At 39.6% G+C, this 20,296-nt stretch overlaps 1 protein-coding gene across 6 annotated transcripts in view; it reads left to right on the plus strand.

Annotated features, from left to right (window-relative positions):
* slc4a7 (solute carrier family 4 member 7) overlaps window positions 1–20,296 on the plus strand; it is a 54,949-nt gene that overhangs the window by 19,642 nt on the left and 15,011 nt on the right. For 4 of the 6 annotated variants that reach the window (XM_065298621.1, XM_065298625.2, XM_065298624.2 and 1 more), the window contains exons 4-16: window positions 242–380; window positions 1,886–2,046; window positions 2,119–2,307; window positions 2,962–3,378; window positions 7,009–7,124; window positions 10,384–10,541; window positions 10,714–10,801; window positions 10,997–11,143; window positions 11,596–11,699; window positions 16,614–16,788; window positions 16,961–17,094; window positions 19,052–19,297; window positions 19,378–19,483. In XM_065298621.1, the coding sequence (XP_065154693.1) occupies window positions 242–380; window positions 1,886–2,046; window positions 2,119–2,307; window positions 2,962–3,378; window positions 7,009–7,124; window positions 10,384–10,541; window positions 10,714–10,801; window positions 10,997–11,143; window positions 11,596–11,699; window positions 16,614–16,788; window positions 16,961–17,094; window positions 19,052–19,297; window positions 19,378–19,483 (2,180 nt within the window). The remainder of the gene's footprint in view (window positions 1–241; window positions 381–1,885; window positions 2,047–2,118; window positions 2,308–2,961; window positions 3,379–7,008; window positions 7,125–10,383; window positions 10,542–10,713; window positions 10,802–10,996; window positions 11,144–11,595; window positions 11,700–16,613; window positions 16,789–16,960; window positions 17,095–19,051; window positions 19,298–19,377; window positions 19,484–20,296) is intronic. The other 2 variants (XM_065298623.2, XM_065298626.2) reach the window with 2 other exon arrangements.

Consider the following 20,296-nt stretch of genomic DNA (forward strand, 5'->3'; position numbering starts at 1 on the left):
TAATATAACTAGGAGTTATATTAGAACATTTAAATAGTTTTTACAAGCATATTGCACAAAAAACCCAATACTGGTGTTCATCTGATATATTTTAAGATATATTTAAGGCAGATAAAACATGCATTTAAATCTGGGACTAGGATAAGCCCTGTCTGGGAAACCGCCCAATAGTGTTACTACTGTGGTCTTCTGTTTGCTTTTGTGTTCGATTGTCTGTCTGTTTTTGGCTTTGCGGCTGCAGACACCCCCTCACAGAGGGTCCAGTTTATTCTGGGCACTGAGGATGATGATGAAGAGCACATTCCTCACGACCTCTTTACTGAATTAGATGAACTGTCCTTCCGTGACGGACATGCTTACGAGTGGAAAGAAACAGCTAGGTGAGGTAACAGTTCTGTTAATAGAAGTCACAAACAAAGCATTAGGAGCTCGAATTCAAGTTTATCAGTTGTCCACTATAACCAAACGCTTTATCAGTTGAGTCACAGAAACTATGATTCACTAATGTTTAACAACTGGAAGTCTTAAGAATGTCTTATGTCTATGTGGTGTTTTGCTTTAATGTCTATAGCAGTGGTTCCCAAACTTTTTCAGCGTGTGGCCCCCCTTGTATACAGTGCATTCCTTCGCGGCCCCCCAAAGAAAATTTGTGACAAAAAACTGTTCTAAAAATCAACATTTTAATAAAAAAAACATTAAATTATACAAAAAAGTAGTGCTTTTGGTTAGTAGCGTAATTTTTTTTAGGCTTAATTACACAGAATTCATGATAAATTAATGTATTTCATAAAATGTAATAAAACTGGGCCCCCAGTTTGAAAACCGCCCGCAATATCTTTTGAAAACGCGGTTCATTTTGGAACAAAACTCTTCATATCATCACAGCTGAACGAGTGGATCAGTCATTCGAGACAGATATTATGTATTGATGCCTCATAGACTTGGCACTGAAATGATTGCAACACATGATGCTTTAACCTGTTAACATCAGCGCTAAAGAAATTAGTGATGCACCTGCGCAATTCACGTATGCATTGTTGGAAACCGGGCTTAGCAGTGTCTGAAAAACCGAAAGTAGCATCTATTTACATACTGTATATGTGATGTATGTTGTATATTTGTAGAAAAAGCCAAAAATATGTTGTATACAGTAGGTGAAAATGATAGAATTTTCTTTTATGCCAAAATTCATTAGTATATTATGTAAAGATCATGTTCCACAAAGACATTTTGTAAATTTCCTACAGTATATATATCCGAACTTTATTTTTGTGAGTGGGTGCAGTAAAATTGTGATCAAAATTGACTAGAAACTCACCTACAAATTTGCTTTGCTACACGTAGCTTGGGGATTTCCCATCTTGGCCAAATGTTGTCCTATTCTAACAAACCTAAACTAAAAATGTATTTAGCTTTCAGATGATGTATAAATCTTATTTTCAAAAAATGTACCCTTACAATGTACCCTTGGTTTTGTCGTCCAGGGTCACATATATCTATGGTCCGAGGTGGTGAGAAATAGTGGAGGCAGGGACTCATTTCACATATTCATATATATTGTCCGAGCTGTGCATTTGAAAAGAGGCAGGGACTAATTCACATATTCATATATATATAGTCCGAGCTGTGCGAATGAATAGAGGCGGAGACAAATTAGCATATTCATATATATAGTCTGAGCTGTGTTATTGAATAGAGGTGGAGACTAATTAGCATTTTCATGTATCTGCGTATATTATTGTAATTGAGGCAAGGGTGTAGAGTTACATTCAAGCTGTTTTAAAGCATGAAATTACTGTCACTGTAAAACTTTTACATTTAAGTGATCAAATTATCGACTACAGGGGGACTTTAATATTTAAACCTCAAATTCAACGTTGTGCAGGTGGTTGAAGTTCGAGGAGGACGTGGAGGATGGAGGAGAACGCTGGAGCAAACCCTATGTCGCCACACTTTCTCTTCACAGTTTATTTGAGTTACGAAGCTGCATTCTCAATGGCACAGTCATGCTGGACATGAGAGCTAACACCATTGAGGAGATAGCAGGTAACCCCAAATCATTCTCGTATTTTAAGAGTGAACAAAATAACCTTTATTAATTGCTATTCGTGTTTTCAGATATGGTATTAGACAACATGGTGGCGTCAGGCCAGCTGGACGAGAGTTTAAGGGAAGACGTGCGCGTTGCCATTCTGAAGCGACATCACCACCAGAATGAGAAGAAACTGAGCAATCGTATCCCGATCGTGCGCTCCTTCGCCGACATAGGCAAGAAACATTCAGACCCGCACTTGCTTGAGAGGAATGGTGAGAGCTTTTGCTGTGCTTGACCATGTTTTTTCTGTTGTTTACTCATAATGCACGAATTTGAGCCTCTTGAAACTCATTTATGACCCTCTGTTCTTGCCACGAAGAATGAATGAAGAAAAATATGATGCCTAGGCACCTTGCTCCTGTGGCCAGCAATTATTAAAGACATCCGGTGGGGAGTATACATGGCAAGGCGTTACTTCAGGACTAAAAGCAATGTTTGACATGTGCATGGGGCGTTTCGTTATTTGTGGTTTTGGGCCGTCATTGTGTGCCGTGGTTCCTGTCTCAGATGAATTCCCTTAAGGGAGGGTGAATTGATATTGTCGTTGTTGCATGTCAGTCTCTGACGTTAGGATTCACAAAATAATGATGGTTTAGAATTAAGCAGGCATGATTTGTTTATACTGTCAACTCTTTGGTGTGGTTTATCTGTAATGGTCATGTATCTTTGTTAATTTGTGTCTGTCTGCACTGTTCGTTCCTGCCCTCCTCACTTCATTCTAACATTTTCCAGCTTCCCCGTCCGTACATATTTGCTCTTGTTTTATTCATCGATGTTTTTTATTACATCTGCATCCTGTTTACTTTCTTCTCCTCTCTTCATACCCTGCCTCATCTTCCTTTGACCTCCTGCAACTGTCCCTTCAGGCGAGGGTCTCTCCGCCTCCCGTCTGTCGCTCCTCCGACGCAGCTCTTTCTCTCTGTCCAACCCCCTGAACTCGCGCCGTCCCTCCGCAGAGTCCCACTGTTCGCGCTCCTCCATCATCCTCAACTTCCTTCTGCCCAGTGCCAACAACAGCCCCTTTGCCTCCCCCAACATCTCCCCTTGTACCACTCCTCACAACACGCCGCCCACCCCTCGCCATGTTCCATCACCTCCCAGCTACCCAGGACCCTCCCATCAGGGGCCCGAGTTGCTTGTGGCACGGGGAGAGAGAATGGACATTCCGGTGGTCGTCGTGTTCCCGCCCGAGGAGGAGGAACCGCGGCTGTCTCCCGGTCAGGAGGAGCAGGTGGTGTCTGACCCGGCCACACTGGCACAGCTCCTGCTTCCATCTCAGTCAGGCAAATATTCAGCCCTGATGCATGATGGTGTGCCAACTGCATGATCACATTTGCTCAGCTTCTTCCTCTCACTATCTGTAAGCAGTTTTGAGGAACCGTTAAATAAAATGATTGCACTACATTGAGTGTTACTAAAAAGTAACTTTTTAGTTACATAACATAATTTGGTAACACTTTACTTGAAGGGGTGTTCATAAGACTGAGACACCTTCATAAATGACATGATACGTGCCATGAACATGAATGTTTATGTTAATTGGTTTATGTCAAGTTGTCATAACAAAGAAATTTCAAACAATGTCATCTTTGCATTAAAAATGACATAATTGAACAAACGACACTTAATGACAGTGGTCAAAAATGTGCATAAAATCTCCTTCATGTTCATGACACGTGTCATGTCATGATTATGAAGGTGTCATGTCAGTCTTATGAACACCCCTTCAAGTAAAGTGTTACCCACAATTTTCTCTTTTATACAAGTGCTACTGTACTTGTGATGCATTACACACAACACTGTCACGTTCTCTCTCTCTCTCTCTCTCTCTCTCTCTCCGCTCTCTCTCTCTCTCTCTCTTTGCTTCTCGTGCTGTCTTTTTTAAACCCTTTGCGTTGCACTGTGTTCCCACTTCTTGAGTTTCATGATGACCAATCAATCAAAGGTGTTTAAGAGCTTGTGAGATATTTCTAGTTGGTGCTGTCATAACTGTGTTTACCACCTGCACTAACATGGCACCTGCCTTGCTCACACTGCTGGAGATGTTAGTTTGGCCTCATTTTTGTCTTTCTTAAAAATTATTAAGTGGTTCAGAGGGATTTTAAGGACCATAAAGTTCCATAAATAGTTCCTCTTGCCAGATAGTAATTATTAGTGATGCAGGGCTCCAGACTGCCACCAAATGGGGCATTTTGCCACCAAAATTTGAGAGTGTGCCACTGAATTTAACATCCAGTTGCACATGTGCGACCAGTAAATTTGACCTTTTTTTTGTGATGTGACACTGAATTTGAAAACAGCACATTGTACTTTCTGCATCTGTCATTAAAGTTTTTATTAGTGATACAGTGGAAATTAGTAGAAATGTGAATATTTGGATAGCATGTTGATTTACAGTGTGTGCCCCTAAATTTTCTGGTTGTGCTCCTAAAATTTTCAGTGGGGGCCACTGTGCTCCTAGTGAAAAAAGTTAGTATGGAGCCCTGTGATGTCATAAAAATTTTGTGGGACTTTTGCTGTTTTGTAGCAAGCAATTTTAATTATTGTTAATATATATATATATATATATATATATATATATATATATATATATATATATATATATATATATATATATATATATATATATATATATATATATATATATATATATATATACTGTGATTTTTGTCAGAAGTGGCCAAAGTGTGGTCCAATGGTCAGCGTTCATGCACCACCGGATTTTTAAAACCCCATGTACATTGTGCATACAGGAGAATGTAGTATGTAGCCCAGGAGATGCGTTGCATTTTGTCGTAATGCGCATTCGTCGAACGTCTGCGTTCATGAATGAGTCAAATAAACTATGCTTTGCAGGCTGTGGGTTTGACCGTTCTCGTACGCATAAAAACACAGACTATACTCCGGCCTTAACCTACCTTCATGTTGTTTACTTCCAACCCAACCTTTATTTTTCCCCCATAAAAAGAATGTAAGTCCATATGACACTCCACTTTTAAAAGAAAATAGACTCATTTTCCAGCCATCCTATAGTTTAACACTTGATTTTTACTGTTTTCGAATGTATTCAGCTGATCTCGGGGTCTGGCGCTACCACTTTTAGCATAGCTTAGCATAATACATTGAATCAGATTAGACCATTAGCATCGCACAAAAAAATAACCAAAGAGTTTCGATATTTTTCTTATTTAAAACTTGACTGTTCTGTAGTTACATCATGTACTAAGACCGACAGAAAATTAAAAGTTGCGATTTTCTAAGCAGATATGACTACTCTCATTGTAGGACTTTGCTTCTGTAACATGACTGCAGCAGGCTTAGTGATATATCGCACTGCCCAAAAATAGTCCCCTGCCATTGAAAGTTACTAAGGGGACTTTTTTCAGCTGCTGCGTGATATTATTTTGCCTCCTGCAGCCATCTTACAGCAGCAAAGTCTTTGATTATTACGCCAGAATGAGAGTATGGTTCCTAGACATATCTGCCTAGAACATCGCAACTTTTAATTTTCTGTCGGTCTTAGTACACAATGTAACTACAGAAGAGGCAAGTTTTAAATAGAAAAAAATATCGAAACTCTTTGGTTATGTTTTAGCACGTTGCTAATGGTCTAATCAGATTCAATGGATTATGCTAAGCTATGCTAAAAGTCGTAGCGCCAGACCCGGAGATCAGCTGAATGGATTCCGAAAAAGTAAAAATCTAATGTTTAACTCTAGGGGAGCTGAAAAATGAGCATATTTTTTTAAAAGTGGAGTGTCCCTTTAAGTCTTCCGAAGTCATAGGCGAGTTTTGTGTGAGTTATTTGCTTATAATCTTTCCATCTGCCATAATTGGTCTTTTTGCAACTGGTCATGCGGCCCATGGAAACAAAGGGACTTTGCAGATTTTTCAGTGAGCAACAGCACATTTATAGTTATGAAAAACAGAGAAATATGCATAAAACCTTAAAGTGTTATCCCTTTCGTTTAAATCATTTCTGCAAAAGCCTGCCACAACTTACGTAATAAGGTTTAAGATTTCCACTCCTGCAATCTAGTCACACGTGCATTAGAAAAGGGAAGTGAATCTGTAAAACTAATCTCAAATAAAGCATAACATAAGGGTATTAAAGGTATACTATGAATAGTACCTCACAGGTGCTAGGTTATGTCATGTCCAAAAAGAAAGCTGCTTGTAATAATGTAGGTCAACTGGATCCTGGAAACGTTGTTCCAGAAGTGTAAGCGGAGCCTTTTAAAACGGGAGTGGGTGATGTCATAAAGTTGCTCATGTTTTACATTACTGGGTAATGTAAATGATCTGGTTCTCTTGTGTTTGTTTACTGTATGGCTCATAGACCAAGCGTGATAGTAGTGGTTTCACCCTGGCCTCCCTTTGCAGCTTGAGACGTAGTTGGCCAAACCACAGATCCAACTGTCTGAGTGGGCCCTGGCCAGGAGGAAGTGACCTCAGACAGAATTACGATAACAGATCTTTTTTGTTCCATGTGTTTACATGGAAGACCATAGAAGGAGGGTCTTTTTGCTCCCTTTATTTTTAAGCCCGCCTGACGTCAAGCAGCAGGCTCAGATAGCAGCCGAGCTTGTTTCCATGAACTGTCAAGCCCAGACTTACACAGTTTAAAGGGTCTCTCTTTATGATTATAGGAATATAGTTTTCATTTGATCAGTAACATTAAAAAACCTGCTTTTCTCATCTAAAAGGTTTACAGCTCTCTGGGTGTGAAAGTTGCTAGGACCATATAAATGTTTGAAAATGTTTTGCATTAGTAAGTGTACACACTGTCCAGAGAGCATGCAAACCGCTGCATGTCCACAACATAAGCGTGTGCTTAACATCCCTACAAGTTTTGAGTTGGAATTCATCAGCACATCTAAGTATTCCCTTCCACACGTTTCTTGTCCCACCAGGCTATCTCTCATCGCCCCAGTCGGCCCCGGGGAGCCTGGAAAACAGCAAGCCCAGTGAGATCCGTTTGAACGGTGCGGGTGGCAGCAGGGAAAACAGCACTGTGGACTTTAGCAAGGTGAGCTTCCTCCCTGACACGCCTATTGCTACATAACACTGCGGTTGGAGACGGTTGTCTGATTGTAAACATTGTGGATAGGTAGACCTATATGAGTGTTTCCATTCAATATAAACTTGATGACTGCTGTGTGTTACTTTGTCAGGCCGGGCCGCTGCCTGTCCCCTGATAAGGTGAACAAAAATTGTAAACATGTTTGATCGTTGGTCTGGTGCTTTGGAAATTGTAATCTGAGATGGCAGATATATTGCAAACACTATTGTGACATTCTCCGTGTCTGTCTGGTTGCTATCAGGATAGACGTTCCCCATTTCACTGTAGTTGTGGCTCTCTGGGATGGGGCGGCAGGAGGCCTGCTGTAAGTCTCTATACGGTTGTCCCTTCTCGTGTTCCAGTGGATCATTTTAAAGTGCTTCGTGTTTGTCAATGTGTCATCATTGTGATGTGTTTAAATATTTGTGATGTCTACCGTGGTTAAAAATGGTTGTAATTGATGTTTGATGTGTCTTGTGAAGCCAGAAGGACAGAGATAGAAGGACAAATGTTTTCCATGAACGTCAGTCCCTTGGCTTAAGGCACACTGTCCTTTCCCTAAAGTGTCCTTGTGGGACATTAAAACAGTTTCTTTTGTAGGGTGTCCAAAGCAGCGGTTGACCAGCAGGGTAAAGTTTGTACACACGTTAAAATAATTAGGGGTGCATTGATATATTGGCCTACAGTATAATTGGTATCTGCAGATAAAAGAAATTTTGTGTCATTGCATTCCTAATTATGTTTTTTATGTTAAAATTTTCAGGCAAAAATTTGCAAATTAATCACCATGAGTCCATCATGAATTTACTAAAAATGATAAACAGTTTTTTATGCCTTAAAGAGCACCAATTATCTGATTCACGATTTTACATTTCCTTTGGTGTGTAATGGCGGTTTTTCATTGCATAGTACCCCATGGTTTGGTTTTGGTCGGGTCAGCTTACTTTTGGGAGCTTTTCCACTGGTAGCTTTTCTACTGATACCAAAACTTGATGCGAAAACACTGTAGATCACTGATTGGTCTAAAAGAATCGTCACTACCAGCGTCATCGCTTTAATGTAAAAGATTAGCTTTACCTTCATGCTAGCTTGCGCTGTCTCGAGTCTGTTGTCATCTGTGCTTTGCTGTAAGTTCCCAAACTCCCTTTTAGAGATGGAAAACATCCACAGGTTGAGAATCAGGAAAACATAACAGTTTCTTTCCTGACTTGCAGTTTGTGGCGGCACATTCGCGACGTGCACGTCCGCATATATGCTTAAAAGCAACTTAAATGAGGCTCAGCGGAGCGCGTCGACCGACGCTATGGGTGTTTGTACAGAAACTGTCATGTGAGACAGAGGTAGTGATAAACACAATGTGCAAATATCTATTTGTGGTGGTCAATTTTAATTTTGTGGTGGACTGAGAAATAAATGAATGTATGGGAATGTACAAAGACGCTCTCACTTGTATGATGTCACAACAACACGCCTATAATCCCTCCCACTCTGAAGTGTTACTAAACTCGATGGAAAAGCTAACCAAGCCAAAATGAGGTGAGCTGACCCAACCTGACCCAAACCAAACCGTGGGGTACTATGCAATGGAAAAGCGCCTTAAGTGTGTATTAGTACATGTTAACGATATGCAAAAGGTACATACCCCAAAGTAAACGCGAGTTATCGTCTCCAGCGTAAATCTTTTTTCTTGGACTACAACAGACACACGGATTGTAGGCAACAGTTTACTTTCTGTGATTTATGATGTAGAGAAGGCCGACATTATCATAATTCCTCCCGCTTGGACTCACAGCCTGTAAGTTAACCCCTGTTAGCAACCGAATCTTTCAAACATGGTAAGGAGCGTCACATTTTCGGCTGACGTCAGAGGTATTCAGACCAATCACAATGTACAGGTTAGCTGGCCAATCAGGGACAGTTTTGTACAAAATGTGTGCGTTTCAGGAACAAAGCGAAATCTGGAGCAAAAATGTTCGGTATGTGGAAAAAAAATTGTTTTTTGAACCATAAACCACGTGAACACATTGTATTATACAAAAAAATTTTTTTTGCAATGAAATAGGTGCTCTTTAAGACTAATGCTCTGTACGCACCAGAAACTTATTTAACTTTGCGTTAGTAAATTACATAAATAAGTACGCGCACAATACAAAGATGCGTATTCACACGAGGCGATGCGTTTGACGCAAATTGGGTTGTGCGATTGTCGCAAACATGCGCTATTTGCCTCCAGTTTAAAATATTATAAACTCAAGTGGAAAATTTGCATGCCGCGAAGTTAAATCCCACAAATAATCTTGAGCGCGGAACGTGATGCTCGGCTTCTGGTGTCCATGCAGCATAAGACAGACTTGGTATTGTGCTATTGTGTTGTTGAGATATTGGATAATAAAACAATGAAACTAAAGTACTGGCTCAAACATGCTGCAGAAGTGTTGAATATTTGTAGGCTTGAAAATGTAGCCGTCATAAAATATTGACATAAAATTTCTCATGGTCACACTATACGCTTGGTTTCAAAATAAACAGAATCTCTAGATTGTAAGCGTTCAAGTTTTTGAGAAAACGGTTGTGTTTTGCGTTAATGGTACCTGAGATTATTACCTGATAGTTTATTTTGATTCTGCACATGATACTTTACTTCATGTGACGTCTTATTTTATTAGGAGTTAAGTGACATCTTCCCATGAGTACAGAGTCAGGTTAGATAAACGTCATTCAGAAGGAAGAAAAACATTTTTCCTGACTGAACTGGTTTTTGTGTCCCACTGTCCCGTGGATTGTAAACATTACATATCAGTGCTGTCTTTTAAAAGTTGGTAGTTTGGTTTGATTGATTATCCAGTTGTTGTTTCTTTTTCAGTTTAAATGGTTTATCATATGATTTTCATTTGTGTATGTTGTGCTGTTTTTAATGTACGTTATTTTTCTAAGCAAATGGTGAGTGCTTTTTTAATTTCTTACATTTTTTCATAACCAACTAAAATAAAGCAAACCATCAAATATTCCACACACTTCTGCTTGCATACTAGTGACAAGTTTGATTTGGTGTTTAGTCATCATGGCTCTGTTTTTGGAATGTAGTTAAACTACAACTCAGTATTAGCAGTAAACCACTGCCCCATTCTTGAGGTTCGCAACAATGTGTATGATGAATGTCAAAGGTCTGCTACTTTTAAACCACCCCTGACCCCCCATCTGTTCTCTTGCCATTTGATCCATTAAGGTGGACATGAATTTTATGAGGAAAATTCCTCCGGGTGCAGAAGCTTCGAATGTTTTGGTGGGTGAAGTTGATTTCCTGGAGAGTCCAATCATCGCCTTTATTCGCCTTTCACCTGCTGTTCTCCTCACGGGACTGACAGAAGTCCCAGTTCCTACCAGGTAGCTCTCAAGCAACCTTCCTCTGTAAATCACATATTTGCATTCACAATCATCGGTGCCCTTACATCCTTGTTGACTAAACTCAAACAGTAATTGATGACATTGTTTACAATGATTGTTACACCCCTTAAGCCTTTTTAAACTTAATTATCTCCTATTCTTAATTTAACAGGTTCCTGTTCCTGCTTCTGGGGCCTTTCGGTAAAGGAGGCCAGTACCATGAGATTGGCAGATCGATAGCTACATTGATGACAGATGAGGTGAGCCGACCAGATCGTTGTTGGATATTTCATGTTATTATTGACTTTGCTGATGTAGCCTCTTATTGTTTTTGTTTAATTTGTTTTTATGTAAAAATTTCTTTCATAAAACTGTGCTTCAAACTGTGAATCATCTGTGTCAATCCATTATTAATAAACATTATTAATGTTTATTGCTGTGTGACATCTTCACAGATCTTCCATGATGTGGCATACAAAGCCAAAGACAGGATTGACCTGCTCTCCGGCATAGATGAGTTTTTGGATCAGGTAACCGTGCTGCCTCCAGGAGAGTGGGACCCCACAATACGAATCGAGCCACCAAAGAGCGTCCCTTCTCAGGTGAAATGCCACAATTCTGCAGTCAATGGTTTAGCCTGGTTGTGGGTTCGTGGTTAAGGCTCATGTAACCTGAATGTTGTCGGTTGGACTCCCACAAGGAGAAAGTTAAGATTAATGACTGCACCCTGGAGCAAAGCTCTTAACCTCAGGGTCAAGTTACCCAGGTTGCTTCAGGGCGGTTGTTACTGTAGTGAGCTCACGGAGATCGTTCATAACATCATTGTTCGAAAGTTACAAAAGTGAAATACTTGATGCATGTTGTTTTTTAATGAATTTTTTTTAAATATAAATATTCAACTTTTAAATAAAGACTGCCTATTAGTTTTTTGCTGTGATATAAAAGTAGGTAAATCGTGATATTGCACTTTTTATTGGCTCCTAAATTACTGGTGTGGCGACAGTTATGCATGCACATAGACTGCTTCTGCATTGGTATTCATTTGTATTTACAGGAGAAGAGGAAGATCCCATCCTTGCCTAATGGATCTGCTCCACCCTTGGAGTCCATCAAAGAGGAGGATCACCATACTGGACCTGAACTTCAAAGGACAGGACGGTAAGCTTCAGTTTATTGCATATAAACACATGCACATATATGTTAATCACCTTCTGCATTGATCACTGGTAATTATCACCTGCATATAGTAGAACCCCATCATTAATCACCTGCAATACAGTAGATCCCCACATTATTCACCTGCGTACGTACAGTAGACCCCACTGTTATCACATGCATACAGTAGATCCCTGTTTTAATCACCTGCAATACAGTAGATCACTGCATTAATCACCTGCATACAGTAGATCTCTCATATTAATCACTTGCATACAGTAGATCCCACAGTAATCATCTGCATACAGTAGATCTCATGCAAAAATCACCTGTGTACAGTAGATCACTACATAAATCACCTGCATACAGTTGATCTCTCATATTAATCACCTGCATACGGTAGATCCCTTGCAACAATCACCTGCATACAGTAGATCACTGCATAAATCACCGGCATTCAGTATATCTCTCATATGAATCATCTGCTTACAGTAGATCCCGCAGTAATCACTTACATACAGTAGATCTCCTGCAATAATTACCTGTGTTCAGTAGATCACTGCATAAATCACCTACATACAGTAGATCCCTTGCAACAATCACCTGCATACAGTAGATCTCTCATATTAATTCAATTCAATTCAATTCAATTTTATTTATATAGCGCTTTTCACAAAAGTCAATTGTTTCAAAGCAGCTTTACATAAATAGAAGCAGTGAAAAGCACAGAAAACGACAGATAGCACAACAGAATACATGATAGCATGAGCAGTTAAATTTGCTGCGGCTATGACTCAATATTATAATTGCACGTATTACTAAAGCAACGTATAGAAGAGGAAGCTAGGTAAAGCCCAAAAAGGCTGCCTCCCCGGGGTGAAAAACCCCCTAGGAGAAAAAAAACCCCGGGCTTTTATCCGAGGAAAAATAAGTCCTAGAAGGGAAAAACCCTTGGGAGAACGGAAATGGAGATTTAGCGGAGATTAAGCGGTTCTGCCGGTGATCGTTGGTCAGGTATCAGCTGGGCATAACGTTGAAGGACAGCCAGTAGATCAGAGGTGTGCCGACTTTCACATCTACCGGGACTGGGTCTGTTTGTCTCGTCCTCGGGTCGAGGACGTGACAGGGAGAGAAAAACAAAATCGTATTAGCGTAGCGGCCGTTCATATGTATTGAAGTGTCGCACAGTGATGTGGTTTAACTCAGCTTAGTTCCAGACAGACTAAATATTGCGGCATAATTATGTTATCCACAGTTGAGGATTTAGCAAATTGGGGGCCCAATGCGAGGGTATATATGGTAAATAAGGGTCACCTTCCGATCTTTAAGAGAAAATGAAACCTGACGACCCGTTTGACTAAGGCCTAAAGCCCCACTGTCATCGTTAATGCAGGTTCAGTGGCAAACGGGTCTATATTGTATACCATTTACAGGACCAGGAGAAAACGCCAAAAACATCGCAACCCGACCATACGTGTTAACCCGTTTGACTAAGGCCGGAAGCCCCACTGTCGTCGTTAATGCAGGTTCAGTGGCAAACGGGTCTGTATGGCATACTATTCATAAGACTTACGATAGCGCCAAAATCGCAACCCGACCATACGTGCCAACCCGTTTGACTAAGGCTGGAGGCCCCACTGTCGTCGTTAATGCAGGTTCAGTGGCAAACGGGTCAGTATGGCATACTATTCACAAGACACACGAAAGCGCGAAAAACGCAACCCGACCATACGTGCCAACCCGTTTGACTAAGGCTGGAGGCCCCACTGTCGTTGTTAATGCAATTTCAGTGGCAAACGGGTCTGTATGGCATACTATTCATAAGACTTACGATAGCGCCAAAATCGCAACCCGACCATACGTGCCAACCCGTTTGACTAAGGCTGGAGGCCCCACTGTCGTCGTTAATGCAGGTTCAGTGGCAAACGGGTATGTATGGCATACTATTCACAAGACACACGAATGCGCGAAAAACGCAACCCGACCATACATACCAACCCGTTTGACTAAGGCTGGAGGCCCCACTGTCGTCGTTAATGCAGGTTCAGTGGCAAACGGGTCTGTATGGCATACTATTCACAAGACACACGAATGCGCGAAAAACGCAACCCGACCATACATACCAACCCGTTTGACTAAGGCTGGAGGCCCCACTGTCGTCGTTAATGCAGGTTCAGTGGCAAACGGGTCTGTATGGCATACTATTCATAAGACTTACGATAGCGCCAAAATCGCAACCCGACCATACGTGCCAACCCGTTTGACTAAGGCTGGAGGCCCCACTGTCGTCGTTAATGCAGGTTCAGTGGCAAACGGGTATGTATGGCATACTATTCACAAGACACACGAAAGCGCGAAAAAACGCAACCCGACCATACATACCAACCCGTTTGACTAAGGCTGGAGGCCCCACTGTCGTCGTTAATGCAGGTTCAGTGGCAAACGGGTCTGTATGGCATACTATTCACAAGACACACGAAAGCACCAAAATCGCAACCCGACCATACATACCAACCCGTTTGACTAAGGCTTGAGGCCCCACTGTCGTCGTTAATGCAGGTTCAGTGGCAAACGGGTCTGTATGGCATACTATTCACAAGACACACGAAAGCGCGAAAAACGCAACCCGACCATACGTGCCAACCCGTTTGACTAAGGCTGGAGGCCCCACTGTCGTCGTTAATGCAGGTTCAGTGGCAAACGGGTCTGTATGGCATACTATTCATAAGACTTACGATAGCGCCAAAATCGCAACCCGACCATACGTGCCAACCCGTTTGACTAAGGCTGGAGGCCCCACTGTCGTCGTTAATGCAGGTTCAGTGGCAAACGGGTATGTATGGCATACTATTCACAAGACACACGAATGCGCGAAAAACGCAACCCGACCATACATACCAACCCGTTTGACTAAGGCTGGAGGCCCCACTGTCGTCGTTAATGCAGGTTCAGTGGCAAACGGGTCTGTATGGCATACTATTCATAAGACTTACGATAGCGCCAAAATCGCAACCCGACCATACGTGCCAACCCGTTTGACTAAGGCTGGAGGCCCCACTGTCGTCGTTAATGCAGGTTCAGTGGCAAACGGGTATGTATGGCATACTATTCACAAGACACACGAAAGCGCGAAAAAACGCAACCCGACCATACATACCAACCCGTTTGACTAAGGCTGGAGGCCCCACTGTCGTCGTTAATGCAGGTTCAGTGGCAAACGGGTCTGTATGGCATACTATTCACAAGACACACGAAAGCACCAAAATCGCAACCCGACCATACGTGCCAAACCGTTTGACTAAGGCCGGAAGCCCCACTGTCGTCGTTAATGCAGGTTCAGTGGCAAACGGTGGCAAACTATTTAATGCAATTCATTTTAAGTGTTCATGCAGAAAAGGTTTTTATTTATTTATTTGGTTGGTCTGTGTTATGACCGTGAGTGCTTTGTTCCTTACAGTAGATCCCGCAGTTACCACTTACATACAGTAGATCTCCTGCAATAATTACCTGTGTTCAGTAGATCACTGCATAAATCACCTACATACAGTAGATCCCTTGCAACAATCACCTGCATACAGTAGATCTATCATATTTATCACATTTATACAGTAGATCTCCTGCAATAATCACCTGTGTTCAGTAGATCACTGCATAAATCACCTGAATACATAAGATCTTTTTTATATTAATCACCTGCATACAGTAGATCCCACAGTAATCCTCTGCATACAGTAGATCTCCTGCAATAATCACCTGTGTACATAAGATCACTGCATAAATCACCTGTATACAGCAGATCTCTCATATTAATCACCTTTATACAGTAGATCCCACAGTAATCATCTGCATACAGTAGATCTCCTACAATAATTACCTGTGTTAAGTAGATCACTGCATAAATCACCTGCATACAGTAGATCCCTTGCAACAATTACATGCATACAGTAGATCTATTATATTAATCAAATTTATACAGTAGATCTCTCATATTAATCACCTGCATACAGTAGATCTCCTGCATTAATCACCTATGTACAGTAGATCACTGCATAAATCACCTGCATACAGTAGATCTCTCATAAAATCACCTGCATACAGTAGATCTCTCATAAAATCACCTGCATACAGTAGATCCCGCAGTAATCACTTACATACAATAGATCTCCTGCAATAATTACCTGTGTTCAGTAGATCACTGTATAAATCACCTGTATACACCCCCCTTTCTTCTGATTGGCTACAAGTGTTTTTTGGTAGTCGGCCCGACTCCCTTTTGCAAAGTGTTTCTCAAAAATCATGCACACCCCCTTTAACATAGCTGATGGGATTATGTAAACAAAAAATCTGTTGTGCTGGCATAGCAGACTTTTAAATGAAGTCATTATGGAGTCTAGGCTTTAGATCAACGTTTCAAAGCCTGTGTTAGTCAGAAGGGTTGGGGATAATGTTAGATTTGCTTAAGTCTGTTTTGATAAAGATAGGGACAGAAAGGGGACCTTATTAAAGAAGCATTATGTTGAAAATGTTTTATAGTGCAAATTTTGTAAACCTTTGATCTCTGTGGCATTGAATTGAGGCAGTATATTTAACGCAGCGGAAGTCCTTTTGATGTGTGGCTTAGATAGCCGACCAGGCGCTGTAGTGAAAGAGAGCCCTCCATTAAAAGCTGGTATAAGAGACCCTAAGCTTTCTTCAAATACACATCACCACAAGCTAAAATTAGGACAATACAAGAAACTTCTTATAAAGTTTAAAAAAAGACTTCTAATAATGTATATTATAGATACAATATAGTTATACAATGCAACTCACCACAAAATATCTGCATTTAATTTTTTATTTAATCTTTTATGACTATGCCCTGGCTTCATTTTTTATGCATATTTACTTTATATTCTTTTTCTTTCTCTCTCTCAGGATATTTGGGGGTCTGGTACTAGATGTGAAACGAAAAGCTCCGTTTTATTGGAGCGACGTGCGGGATGCTTTCAGCCTGCAGTGCTTGGCTTCTATCCTGTTTCTCTACTGTGCCTGCATGTCCCCTGTCATCACCTTTGGAGGCCTGCTAGGGGAGGCCACCAAAAACAACATAGTGAGTCTGACCTATAGTCATTGTTTTTTAAAGAATGCTGGAGCACTAAAGCCCTCGGTAGCTGAATCTGGGCATGAAACAGATGCCTGAAATCAGGAAGAAATGTGGTATTAGTTACTTCGATTTTATATTTGAACGTTTTATATAATAGGTTTGTTTGTGTTTGTTTTAGAGTGCCATTGAGTCTCTGTTTGGAGCTTCTATGACCGGTGTGGCCTACTCTCTGTTTGCTGGTCAGCCATTGACGATCCTGGGCAGCACTGGACCGGTTCTGGTTTTTGAGAAAATTTTGTTTAAGTTCTGCAGGTGAGAAAAAGTTTCTCTCCATAATTTGGACTCTGGGGGGGGGGGGTTCGTTTTCAAATTTTTTACTTTGTGTTGAGAAAATGGAAATGGTTTGTCATTTGTAACCCTGGACCACAAATCCAGTCATAAGAGGCACGGCTATATTTGTAGCAATAGCCAAAAATACATTGTGTAGATCAAAATCATTAGAATATGAAGTAAAGATTGTGTTGCATGAAGATATTTTGTAAATTTCTTACCGTAAATACATCAAATAATTATTTTTCATTAGTAATATGTGTCGCTAAGGACTTCATTTGGACAACTATAAAGGCATTTTTCTCAATATTTACAGCAGCCTCTGATTCCAGATTTTCAAATAGTTGAATTTCGGCCAAATATTGTCCAATCCTAACAAACCATAAATCAATGGAATATTAATGGAAGCTTTATTTATTCAGCTTTCAGATAAAATATAAATCTCAGTTTCAAAAAATTGACCCTATGGTCACATTTCTCAGCTTGTTTTCTCATGAGGATCACTATAATTCAAAGTAGTTGTTAAATAAAAATGTCGATAGTTACAGAATTTAGGTTTAATTTTATTTTAATGCATTAGGAAGATGTTTATTTTTTAGCTCTGTTTTAAATAGATATATGGTGTATGAAATCAAATCAAATCATATTATCCGAAGTGATTTGTAAAAAAGTATAAGCATAAATTTCATCAGTATATATGAAGAGTTTGGTTCCAAAACGCAATAAACGCCATTTTTGAAAAAAAAATGAGTTACTGCCAAAATCAGTATTATATGTAAACACAGACACAATTATTAAAACCGTCCAATCCTCAACATCAGCACTTTTAAAAACTTGTCCAATCAAATTATTGGAATAAAATATTGTGTGAAATTGTTTTAGATCGAGTATACAAGGTCACACTTCTTGCCCCTTTTGTTTAAATGTCACAGTCAACATATTTCCAAAGTACAAGCTTGTTTTAACATGCCATAATAACTACAGCGCCATCTACTGGTGCAGCAGAGTAACCCTGTTACAATCACACAGGATCACATTTTTACACATTCAGGGTCACAATTACTTATTTTAACTATATCCTACACAGTTACTCAAAACCAACTGTGCATATTGTATGTGATGCTTGGTTTTTAAGCCAAAGTGTTGTCTTATATCTATACAGTACAGTATTTTTTCTATATCAGTACAAATGGATAAAGTATATTATGAATTTGTGACCCTGGACCACAAAACCAGTCTTTGTGAATTGCTGAAAAGTCTAATAAAAATGCCTAAAAAGGAGACAATTTGTGCCGTGTTGATTGTGTCTTAAAACTGTTTAAGTCATTCAAATCACAAGAATTGTAGCTTTCCAAAGATATGTGACATGTTTAGCTTTTTGTTTTTGAGGCGTTGTATTTGATGAAGTTTTGTTTCAAATAATGCAGTCCCTCCCATGGTACACTGGAATTTTAAGGGGTCAAATTTGGACTTTTTTTATCTTCTGAAAGCTGAATAAATAATTCAATTCCTTTTAATGTATGGTTTGTAAGGATAGGACAATCTTTGGGCCAAATATTGGGGCAAAAAAACTAAATATTTAGAAAATTGCTTTTAAAGTTGTCCAGCAGCTGCATCTACTCACAAAAATAAAGTTTGAAATATTTCAGTAAGTTTTCGTGTTATTTACAAAAAAACTAATTATCCTAATAATTTTTGGAATAAAGGAAAATTAGATCATTTTGACACATACAATGTTTTGTTGGCTATTGCGATGAATATATCCATGCGACTTTGGTGATATAATGAATAAATCTTACATTCGTATTGTGTTTTGAAAGTATCATATTGACACAAATGGCTGAATAATTGTCCATCTATTGGAATCTAGATTTAGTTTACAGTCATTCATTCTCCAAATGCTATATACAGTAATATCTTTTTCGTTCTCTCTTCTCAGTGATTACGGTCTATCTTACCTCCCTCTGCGAACCAGCATCGGCCTATGGACGGCTTTCCTGTGCATTTTGCTGGTTGCCACGGATGCCAGCTCTCTGGTGTGCTACATCACTCGATTCACAGAGGAGGCCTTTGCTGCTCTCATCTGCATCATATTCATTTATGAAGCCTTGGAGAAACTCTTCCAACTGGGAGAGATGTTTCCTTTCAACATGCACGACAATTTAGACAATCTCACCTTTTACACGTAAGTCCAGTATTTGGCCATTTTTGTAGTATGGAGTGCTGGGTAAAATAGGATATCTATAAATGATGTTTGTCTTTCAGGTGTCAGTGTTCACCACCAGCTAATATCACAGAGAAAATGATACAGTCATGGAATCACACAGGTTTTAGTCAGGAAAACATTACCTGGAGTGTGCTAGACGTACCGGTAAGCGAGCAACGATGTTGTTGACACTTAATCTGATATTTATACCTTTTCATTCTGTTCGGTCTGATTTATACATATGCACTGCAAAAAATGACTTTCTTACTTAGTATTTTTGTCTTGCTTTCAGTAAAAATATCAAAAAATTCTTAAATTAAGATGTATTTTCTTGATGAGCAAAATGACCTTGCAAAATAAGTCTAGTATTTAGACAAAAAATATAAACTTTAAGTGAATTTGTGCTTAAAACAAGCAAAAAAAAAACTGCAAATGGAATAATAAAAACATTCTTGAAATAAGTTTAGTTTTTTCATAAACACTTAATTAAATTTTTTTCTTATTCTATTGGCAGATTTTTTTGCCTGTTTTAAGCACAAATGCACTTAAATTTGATATTTTTGTCTGAAAACTAGACTTATTTTTTTAGGTCATTTTTCTCATCAAGAAAAACATCTAAATTTAAAAATATTTAGATATTTTAACTGAAAACAAGACAAAAATACTAAGTAAGAAAGTCATTTTTTGCAGTGTGTGACTCTGGACCACAAAGCCAGTCATAAGTAACATGGGTTTATTTGTAGCAATAGCCAACAATACATTGTATGGGTCCAAATTATTTTTTTAAGCTTTAATTATTAGGATATTAACTCATTCTCCGCCAGCCATTTTTTGAAAAGTTGCCCGCCAGCATTTTTTGTTATTTTCAATAGTTTCACAAAATACCTTCCAGGAAAATTTTCTTCTTAAAATATATGAGCATAAAAAAATTTCAAATGACATACAAACAAACCGGGGGAAAAAAAACTTTCATCCTCT

Source organism: Paramisgurnus dabryanus, chromosome 13, assembly GCF_030506205.2.
Source record: "Paramisgurnus dabryanus chromosome 13, PD_genome_1.1, whole genome shotgun sequence".
In the NCBI taxonomy this organism is placed as follows: Eukaryota; Metazoa; Chordata; class Actinopteri; order Cypriniformes; family Cobitidae; genus Paramisgurnus; species Paramisgurnus dabryanus.